The following is a 10,577-nucleotide window of genomic DNA, read 5'->3' as shown; positions in this document are numbered from 1 at the left end:
CCTGAAACCATAAAACTCCTAGAAGAAAACACAGGCAGAACACTCTGACATAAATTGTAGCAATATTTTTTTGGATCTGTCTCCTAAGGCAAAGGAAACAAAAGCAAAACTAAACATATGGGACCTAATCAAACTTAAAAGCTTTTGCACAGTAAAGGAAACCATCGATAAAATGAAAAGAACCTATAGTAAGGGAGAAAACAATTGCATAGCATATGACCAATAAGGGGTTAATATCAAAAACCAAACAAACAAAAAAACCCAACCTGATTAAAAAATGGGCACAAGATATACACATGGCCAACAGGCACATGAAAAGATGCTCAACATTGCTAATCATCAGGGAAATGCAAATCAAAACCCCAAATAGGTATCACCTCACACCTGTCAGAATGGCTACAAATAGCAAATGCTGGTGAGGATGTAGAGAAAATGGAACCCTTGTACACCGTTAGTGGGAATGTGAATTGGTACAGCCACTATGGAAACAGTATGGAGGTTCCTCAAAAAACTAAAAACAGAACTACTATATGATCCAGTGATTCCACTCCTACGTATATATCCTAAGAACACAAAAACACTAATTGGAAAAGATAAATGCATCCCAATGTTCATAGCAGCATTATTTACACTATCAAAGATATGGAAGTGTTCATCAATAGATGAATGGATAAAGAAGGTGTGGTATACAGATATATGATGGAATGTTACTTAACCATAAAAAGAATGAAATTTTGTCATTTGAAACAGCATGGATGGACCTGGAGGGTACTATGCTTAGTGAAATAAGTCAGAGAAGAACAAATACTGTATGTTATCACTTATATGTGGAATCTAAAAAAATAAAACAAATGAATATAACAAAGCAGAAAACAGACTCAGATATAGACAACAAACTAGTGGGTACCAGTGGGAAGAGAGAAAGGAGGAGGGGCAAAATAGGGGTAGGAGTAGGGATTAAAATGCACAAACTACTATGAATAAAATAAATAAGCTACAAGTATATATCATGCAGCACAGGGAGTACAGCCAGTATTTTATAATAACTTTAAATGGAGTATAATCTATTAAAAATGAATCACTGTTTGAACTAATATAATACTGTACATGAACTCTACTTAAATAAAAAAAAATACAGCTGTCATGTCAAAAACCATTCATTCTTAAGGGAGGCAGAAAAGAGAGCTAAACAAGTGAAATAATGAATGGTTCTAAGAGCTACATGGAGAATGAGCTACATGGAAAATTAAGAACATGGTATAAGAAGGAACTTGGTAGTTACTTTTTTACTGGATCAACAGAAAAAAACCTCTCTTAGGTAGTAATTTTAAAAAGAGATCTTCACCATCCAGGTAAAGGATAGAGGAATAGACAGCATTATTGGCAGAGGGAACTGTTGCAGTAGCCTAGTGAGATGATGGTGTCCTGGATTAGGTAAGTTGCAGTGAAAAGGGAGAGAACTAGAGGGATGATAGATATATTTTGGAAACAGGTGGCAGAGCTTGATGATAGGCTGATTGCATCCTAGAAGACTGAGTTTCTTGTAGGACTATTTACAATATAGCTTTTAAAAATATAAACTTACCTCTTTCATGAACTGTTCAAACTCTTCATCCAGCTCTTCTTTGGAATAGTGGGCCATTATCAATAATTTTCCCTTCCCAAAGTAAACATTCCAAAGTATTTACAACACTGGAAACACTAAATGGCAAGAGATAATAAAATCCTTTAAGGAAATCCAAATCACATCATAAAAACCGTCAGCCTTGAACTTCAGACATTTCTCTTATGATTTAGCATATACACACAATTACTTACCAGTAAATTGGACAAGAGATTTTTAATTCATTAATAAAACTGATTTGAAAAAGCAGCTTTCACAGTTTGAGTTAGAGTTGAGAATTACATTTTCATTCTTAACATACAGTTGTTAAAAAGTGGCTTCGAGAATATTTCCTAAATCTATGCATATTAGCGTGTGTGTGTGTGTGTGTGTGTGTGTGTGTGTGTGTGTGTTATTTAACATCCCTTAAATAAACCAGGGCTTCTCAAGGAAACTTTTAAAAAGTAAAAACTAGCAAATCCAAAAGACTGTTTCCCTTTTGCAAAGCGCAGGACAGAGTTTGTGCCATCTTATCATTCAACTAGTTATTTATCAATCCATATTAAAAAGTTTTGAAAAATAGACTGTTTCCTGATATGGGGGCGTTTCCAGATACAAATTTCTGGATTAATACCTTAAGACTCAGAATCTACCTATAACAAAGTTAATGGAGCAAATTAGAACAAATTATGTTTCTCTTGGACGGAGGGAAGGTCAACAAAAACTACGCAATGGTGACTTGCAATGCTCAACTCTCCCCAGTCTCCCTAAAGAACCCAACTTCGGATCTGCGTCAGCTTCTGGACCGTAACTCCATGAGGCAGCTCCGACCTCAGCTTCCTTTTGTGGAGGCGGGAGGTGTGGAGATCTGGTCAATACTTTGCTCAGCCTGCGCGGTAACACCTCCTCCCCCTCATTTTCATTTCTGTTCAGTTCAGTGTGTGGGCGGTTAAGGTCTTAGCCCCAAATTGTGGGTCAAATGCGGGTCCCACTCAGAGGGTCCCAGGCCCCAGGAAGCGCGGGCTCCGGAGTCGGCGGGAAACAAAGACGCGCCCGCAGCGGAGCCGGGGTGGAGGAAGGGAGTGACCCGAAACTAAAGCCCTGAGCAGCGGGTCTGAGCACAGTCTGGGCTCTGCTGAACCGAGTGGAAAGCAAGTATCTACGCCTCACCTACCTTTGCTTCTGAATTCCCCGCTTTCCCGGACGGTCTGAGGGGGCCCAGCAGTTGCCAGGGTAACTGACGTCAGCCGCCAGGCTCTGGAGTCATATGACCCGAGCTGGTCACGTGGCTCGCGGGAACAGAGGGGCAGCGGTGAGTGTCTCTTCGGCTCTACAAGCGCAGGGTGGAGTGGTCGTGGCTCAGCAGGACGATCTGGCGGGTTGGAGCCGCCGCCGCCGCTGCACCAGTGGAGACTCCGTGCCCTTCTCTGTGCTCCTTGGGGTGGTGGATGGACGCCAGGGTCGCGAGCGCCGTAACAGGCGTGGTGGGTGTGGCAGGTGCGCCCGTGGCTTCCTGGGAAATGTAGTTTAGCTCCCCTGCTCCTTGTCTTTCCGCATTTCTCATCCCTTCTCACCTCTCCCTAACAGTTGCCTCCTGTGTCGTTTCGGCTTTCTGCTTTACAAGCGGAAGCCTTGAAAAAAATTAACTTATTGGGTGATTTCCTTCACGTGCAAAGCCCTGCGTGGGCGTTGTGAGAGAACCTGTAACCTTTTATGAAGAACTCTGTTGCCAGGATAGGGACTCTGTTCCACCATCTAGTGGACAAGAAATTGAAAATACACAGACACACCCCAAGTCCTACCCATATCAGAACATCGCTATGGTTTCCCATTACCCCTCCTTTCCCCCCATTCTACAGCGGCATCTTACAATTACTTTCTTGGATTTTTATTTTATTTTTGCTATTCCTGCCTCTAAAAAAATAAGAACACAACGCACGTTGGAGTTTCAGAGGACAGCATTTAGGATACAAAATGTGAAAGCGACAGCAGTTGAAAGCGTTGCTGCTGGCAGACATAGTTAAGGACCTCATCATGTCCGGCCTGAACTTTTCTTTCAGCAAGTGTTTATTGCGATACAAATGTGTACATGCCAGAACTGTGCCCTATGATAAAGATTTGAATAATAATAGAGATTTTTAAAAGCTACTATTTACTGAGCACTTTAGTTGTTAGGAGCTGTGCATGCATTACTTCACTTAATCTTTACAATCTACAAGACAATTCAATTAAGTTTATACTTTTGTTTCTAATATGTGCTGCATGGGCGAAGACAGTCATAATCCCTGCCCTAACAGAGTCTTCGGTCTAGTGGAGCAGATAAGTGATCGGACAATTGCAATTCTGTATGACCACTGCTATTGTAGAAGAAGTAGGGTGTGGTTGGAAAACATTAGTAGCCACCTCAACCTCTGAGAAGATGGAGGAAGCTTCTTTCTCACTGAAAATGGCCTGTCTCCTCTTTATCAACCCTTGCTGACTTCTACTCATCCTTTAGGTGGTTTAGGTTTCAATTTAGCCCTCATTTCCTCTAGGAAGCTTTCTCCACCCATCCCTACTAGGAAGCCTTTTGCAAATTCAGCCTCCTTCCCACTAATTCACACATACGTAGTAGCCTCAGATCTTCTTGGCCTCGTTTTTTACTCTCGCCACAGCTACTGGGACCACTGCCATTCAGGCTGTCACTAGCTACACACAGGTGTAGCTCGTCCGTGTGCCTGCCTGGAGCTTGCAGTGTGAACTGCTTGCTTTCTGATCCGTGGGGCTTCTCTGATCCTTGAGGGTAACCATTCAGCACTCAACATTTGCAACTTAGAAGTGGGGGATTTAATCTCTACAGGCCCAAGCTTGATCAGTGGGGGCTGGAGCTGATGAACAAACGATTCCCCTTACTGGCCCTGGACAGTGTTGATACTCGTTTCATAAGACTAATCACGATGTCCTCTGTGATCCAGAGCCAGTTGTTCACAACAGAGACCAACTTGATAGCACATTCTTGTATTGGCTTTCCATCCTTCTCTACGTCATTCTCCTTGTTCATGGCTACTGCTACTTGGCAACCCACTCCTGAGTAAATTACTCTCATGCAGAGCTCTGTCTCATGTTCTGCTTTCAGGCAAACACTAGGAAAGACAGATAGATCAGGATTAGCCCCGGAAAATGGACCATTAGGATGGGATTTAGGAACTGAGTAACTCAACAGTCAGATGGCAATGAAGATCCCACTGCTAATGGGAAATGGGGTGGTGATAACCAATGGAGCACAGCTCTACGATTCTTATATGAGGTTTGTTGGCCGTAGGTACAGGTGGAAAGTGAAGGGTTGACTCATATACTTACTGTTATACTTGAATGGTATGGTGGCAGTGGTAATTATAAGGATGGTTGGATTTTTATTGATTTCTTTGAATTCTTTGAAATAAGGAAAATGACTGGCTCAGGTCAGCCAAAATCGATTCAAGGCACATGGTAAATGCCAAGGGCCTCTATCAGCATTTGAGGAGATCATCATTTTCTGCAGCATAGGTGCAAAGGAGAATGAAGACACAGCCTCTTTGGGTGTCCTGAGTTAGGGCCCTGGTTGAAAACAGTTAAATCCTGAAACCAGCAATAGAGACATTTGGGTAAATGATTCTGGGAATCTTGAATTCTCAATTTCCCTGAACTCTCCTCACTGGCAGAAGCAGTCCCATTCCCTTTGCTAAAAGAGAGCATCCTCCTATTGCCTGAAGAGCCTGCAAAGACTTAGAGACCCTCATATGAGGAAGGCAACTCACAAGATGACACTTGTCCTCCTCAGGATCCAGCCCTGCCACCATTCACCATCTCCATGCCAGTGATCAGGTCAGGTCTCAGACATCTTCTGAGCGCAGAACTATAATCCTTGCTCTGGGAGGAAATAGTTTACAGAAAGTGCAGGTCCCATGTTATATATACGAAAAGGAACCAGGGGAACACATGTAGGAGTGAATCTTGAGAGTGTTGAACTGGTAGGGAGAATAAAATAAGGCTGCATAAGGATTTATTGACATGGGAACACTCACTCATGTCTTGAGGTTCAACATGCTAGTGAGAACACCTGGCGTTGGTCCTCGTCCACTGCTGGGATGTTTCCTTGAAGCCTGAATGTGATAATGGCCAATAGGAAAATGAGGTAGAGATGCTAAAATTGCTTTGGCAGAGTACTAAGGAAGATGTCAGAAGGCTCACAGAGATGGGAATGTTAGAATAGATATCTGTGATATCTAGAACCTAGCATCTGACTTTGCTCCCCAGGAGGATTCATAGGACATTCCCTTCAGTAAGGCAAGAAGGAATTCACTGGTGAGGAAGAGGCCAGCATCTGTGAAAAAACTTGGTGATGTCTGTCCTCCACAGGTCAGAGTTATTAACAGGAGATGTTGTCGTGGAACTAGTCTCCCCAGTATCAGTGCAGTTATGAGATTTCTCAATGGCAGAGCCCATGTAGCAATACAAAACTATCAAAGGCAAGATGGTTGTAATTACTGAAATGGGCAGAAGTCTTTAGTAGCAATCAGGTGCCTTGACCTGCAGGGATTTGTGCCAATAGCTAATAAATCATGGTGTTTTGAGGGATGAGATAAATGGACGGCTGATTGAGTGATCACCTGATTGTGTGTGTGTGTGTAACAAAGTGATCTAGTGAGTGGAATACTGCCATTAGCTATCACAATGGAAAATCCAGATCCTTCATCCAATTTCTGGATTTATTTAATTTCAACAGACCCAGATACCAAGTGTTCACAGGGAGGGTGAGTGCCCTTGAGGAAGGACTCTGTAATGTCATAAGAATAGTTACAAACATTCTCCCTATCTTTCCACAAAGGGCCTTATGGCCGTTCACCAGGGCCACCAGAGGACAAAGTAAAAGAGTTCCACAGAGCTTAACTACCACCTCTTTGGGCTCCTCGTTCCTGGGTCATCAAGCAAAAGAGAATTCATATGTTAGCATATTTGCAAGACTAACCTACCCTTATTGACGCGAAGAGCCTGGGTCACTGCCCTATGATGGAAGCAGGGAGGAATAGCCATCAGCTTGATTGAAGCATCTCCTGGTGTTTAGTGCCAGGTGATAATGGTGAATCAGCATTTACAGCAACTATTCCCTGATGAAGGCAAAGCAAATCAACCCAGAGGAAGAAGGTCTGGATCCCTCTGCCAGGCAAACAACCTTAGATCAGCTGAGATGCTGGCCACGGGTGAGAAAAATTTAGAATCGCTGGTGGAGAAGAGAGCTGATGACTGTCAACAAGGCTTTGGGACCAGCTGTGGCAGCAGGGATGGTAGCTAGTTCACAAACCCTCTTGCACAAGTTGTGGCTGGCTAGCGACTTGCGGTGACAGATAGGAGAGAAAACGTGAATCTGAGTAGTGCAAAGGTTCTAGTGCATCGGTGACCACTTTGTTCATCACTTAAAATTCTCTTGGCCCTGCATTCAACCGAAGTCAGTTTCTACAATCAGTTCTCCTAGACTTTCTGCAGGTGCAACTGGGGAGTGCCTCACCTCTGACCAAGATGTGAGCCTCCGCTTCCTTCCCTGGACATTTTCTGGCAACAAGTGCAGGTGTGGAATGCCCACTGAAGTGCCACACATGTGCAACCTACAAGTGGGTGTGTGGTAGTCAAAGTCCAAGGGCCACTAAATCCATGGGGGATGGAAGCCCATTGAAAAATCCTTGTCCTTTTTTTTTTTTCTTTGGCTGTGCCACTCAACTTACAGGATTAGTTCCCCAATCAGGGATCGAACCTGGGCCCCCTACAGTGGAAGTGCAGAGTCTTAACCACTAGACCTCCAGGGAATTCTCCCTTCTCCTATTTATTTCATGGATTTCATTGCGGCCTCTTAAAAGGCCTGTGGAATCCGGCATAGGTTGGCCATAATCATTTTGATAATGCATCCTTATTTCAGCTCTTCCTTCTTTCCTCTTTTTATTCCCCTGTTCATTATTCCTGCTCTCTGGGGTCATATTGCCAGATAACTACCTGTGTAGAAGCTTTTTAGGGAGGAGCTCAGGTCTAGACAGTAATCTTATTAATGAACTTGAAGTAATAAATAAGTTCAAATAATTCAGGTCTTAATATGCAATTTTGCTGCCTTATTCATATATACAGAGATTTAGGAAGAGTGATGATTTTGTAAATTAAAATAATTGTTTCAATTTTATCGAAACTTTATTCCATTTCCATTTGAGAGCTAGTAGTCACAGTAGTAAGTTTTTATATCATTAAAATGTTGTTTCTATGCACACATACATCCAGAGATTTACAGACCGAAGAAGAGGGCTTTCTTATGCTTTGAAGTGGTAGGAAATTGTCTAACACTCTTTCTGTATTGTTGAATAATTGATACCATTACATTCTCAAAGTAAATAAATATGAAAAGAAGGGAAAGGATCTTCACTAAAAGGTAAATGGAATTTGTGGTATTATTTCTGTTAGTATTTGTAATGTCAGTTTACATTTTCACCATCAGAGGTCATGAAAGAACAATGTTGAACAGAAAATTTGAGCTTTGTTGAAAAAAACTTAAGTTTGAAATCTGACCTGTAACATTCTTAGGAGGCTTTTTACAAAGAAAAAACCACAATCTACTTAATGTCATTTCTGAAGGAAGAAAAATATTTTTTAACAATAAAATTATCCACTAGGTTACGAAAACATGAGGCTCTATTCGCCTTTGGTAGTCTCGATTTTTAGTTTAAGAATAAAATTTTAAATGCAAAATGTTGGTGACTACTTGTCTTGGGAATATATAATTTTTAATCTCATCTGGTTTGTGGGGTCTATACTTGACAAAAAGTATTCCACTTATTAAAAAAGGTAAGGAAATAAAATTAAAACTTAGAAGTGTTAAGGAATACATTTCTTAGTGCACATAGCATCTACTTCATAAAGCATAGTAAAGTGTGGCTCACAAACTTTTCACCTGAGAAACTGACAATGCAAAATGTTTCAAATATCTTAGTGATAATAAATTTTATTTTAAATCTACTATCGATATGTGTTTTGTCTGTCATAGGTAGCACACATTGATTTAAAATGTTTCTTTTTGTTTGTTTGTCTGGTTTTTTTTTAGCATCTTTATTGGAGTATAACTGCTTTACAATGGTGCGTTAGTTTCTGCTTTATAACAAAGTGAATCAGTTATACATATACATATATCCCCATATCTCTTCCTTCTTGTGTCTCCCTCCCTCCCACCCTCTCTATCCCACCCCTCTAGGTGGTCACAAAGCACCGAGCTGATCTCCCTGTGCTATGCGGCTGCTTCCCACTAGCTATCTATTTTACATTTGGTAGTGTATATATATCCATGCCACTCTCTCACTTTGTCCTGTCTTACCCTTCCCCCTCCCTATGTCCTCAAGTCCATTCTCTAGTAGGTCTGCGTCTTTATTCCCATCTTGCCCCTAGGTTCTTCATGACCATTTTTTGGTTTGTTTTTTAGATTCCATATATATGTGTTAGCATACGGTATTTGTTTTTCTCTTTCTGACTTACTTCACTCTGTATGACAAACTCTATACCCTGAGAAAACCATAATTCAAAAAGAATCATGTACCACAATGTTCATTGCAGCTTTATTTACAATAGCCAGGACATGGAAGCAACCTAAGTGTGATGGACAGATGAATGGATAAAGAAGATGTGGCACATATATACAATGGAATATTACTCAGCCATAAAAAGAAACGAAATTGAGTTATTTGTAGTGAGGTGGATGGATCTTTTTTTTTTTTTTTTTTTTTTTTTTGGTGGTGCTGAACAGCCGGTGGTATCTTAGTTCCCCAACCAGGTATTGAACCTGTGCCCCTTGCATTGGAAGCATGGAGTCTTAACCACTGGACCACCAGGGAAGTCCCTAAAACCTTTCTTGCTCTATTAGAAATGCAAAAAACCAATAAGTTTCATTGGCATTATAAAACACACAAGTCATCAGTTGTCATTGCCCTTTTTGGGGAGTAATAATAATGAAAAACCTTCCTGTAAAATGATTGTTAATATTTTTGCATTGGCATAGTTTTATATGTTTTCAAAAATTCTGTGGCACATGAAATAAGTGAATCACAAAAAGACAAATACTGTGTGAATCCATTTCTATGAAATATCTAGAGTAGACAAGTTCATACAGACAGAATGTAAAATGGTGGGTCTGTGGATTATTTCATGGGTATGGGATTTCAGTTTTGCAAGATTTGAAGAGTTCTGAAGGTTGTACAACAATATTCATGTACTTACTACTGAACTGTACACTTCAAATGGTTAAGATGGCAAATTTCATGTGTATTTTACCACTATTAAAAAATGGGGACTAAAAACTACTGTGGCACATGAGTTGACATTGGACAATCAAAATCCTGGTTGAGAGAAATTGTATTTGACTTACACAAGAAATTTAGATTAAAGCATGACACCATCCATCCCAAATTCCTCATTCATCCAACAAATACAACAATAGAATCTACACCATAGCATGGTGGGGAATAAATGAGTTAAAACATATAAAAGTTTTCATCAGTGATTGTACGTCCTAATGCTCAATGCACGTTAACTGTCATGTTGTTTTGCATGAAGCACATCGTACGGTGTATGCGGTCAACGATGATTTGATACCTATGATTATCACCATTATTATTTGTTCCATTTTTCCAATCTAGTGTATAAAAAGACATTTTTCATTTGTCTCTTGGAGCCCCAGAGGCATCAGAACCATCAAAAAGCCTTAAAAGTAATAAAACTACAAGTCTGTGACTAACAGAGGAATTCATTTTTGTGAATTATTTGTTTAAACAACCAAACTTTAGTCTTAACTAGTGTCCATACAATTGTTCCTCCCCTCATTTTTGTCCTCTTTTTTGAGTCAGTTCTGTCTTACTGGGTTTCATCTCTGATCTTCCAGTGGCTCTCAAATTCTGGAAGCCCCCATGCTGCTTATATCTGAAATCATCTTTAC

The 10,577-nt window shown here is 40.8% G+C and overlaps 1 protein-coding gene across 4 annotated transcripts in view; it reads right to left on the bottom strand.

The window, feature by feature from the left end:
• Positions 1 to 2,943, bottom strand: part of CEP162 (centrosomal protein 162) — a 96,338-nt gene extending 93,395 nt beyond the window's left edge. For 2 of the 4 annotated variants that reach the window (XM_027091296.1, XM_027091300.1), the window contains exons 1-2: positions 2,778 to 2,941; positions 1,586 to 1,701 (exon numbers count right to left, since the gene is read on the bottom strand). In XM_027091296.1, coding sequence (XP_026947097.1) covers positions 1,586 to 1,642 — 57 coding nt within the window. In that variant the 5' untranslated portion in view covers positions 1,643 to 1,701; positions 2,778 to 2,941. Of the gene's footprint in view, positions 1 to 1,585; positions 1,702 to 2,777 lie in introns of all 4 variants that reach the window. The other 2 variants (XM_027091304.1, XM_027091308.1) reach the window with 2 other exon arrangements.
• Positions 2,944 to 10,577: the final 7,634 nt, after the last annotated feature.

The sequence above is a fragment of the Aethalodelphis obliquidens genome, unplaced genomic scaffold (assembly GCF_003676395.1).
Source record: "Aethalodelphis obliquidens isolate GAN/ISIS:26980383/991018 unplaced genomic scaffold, ASM367639v1 scaffold3, whole genome shotgun sequence".
In the NCBI taxonomy this organism is placed as follows: Eukaryota; Metazoa; Chordata; class Mammalia; order Artiodactyla; family Delphinidae; genus Aethalodelphis; species Aethalodelphis obliquidens.
The sequence above is the reverse complement of the archived record's forward strand: the minus strand, read 5'-3'. Positions and strand labels throughout refer to the sequence as shown.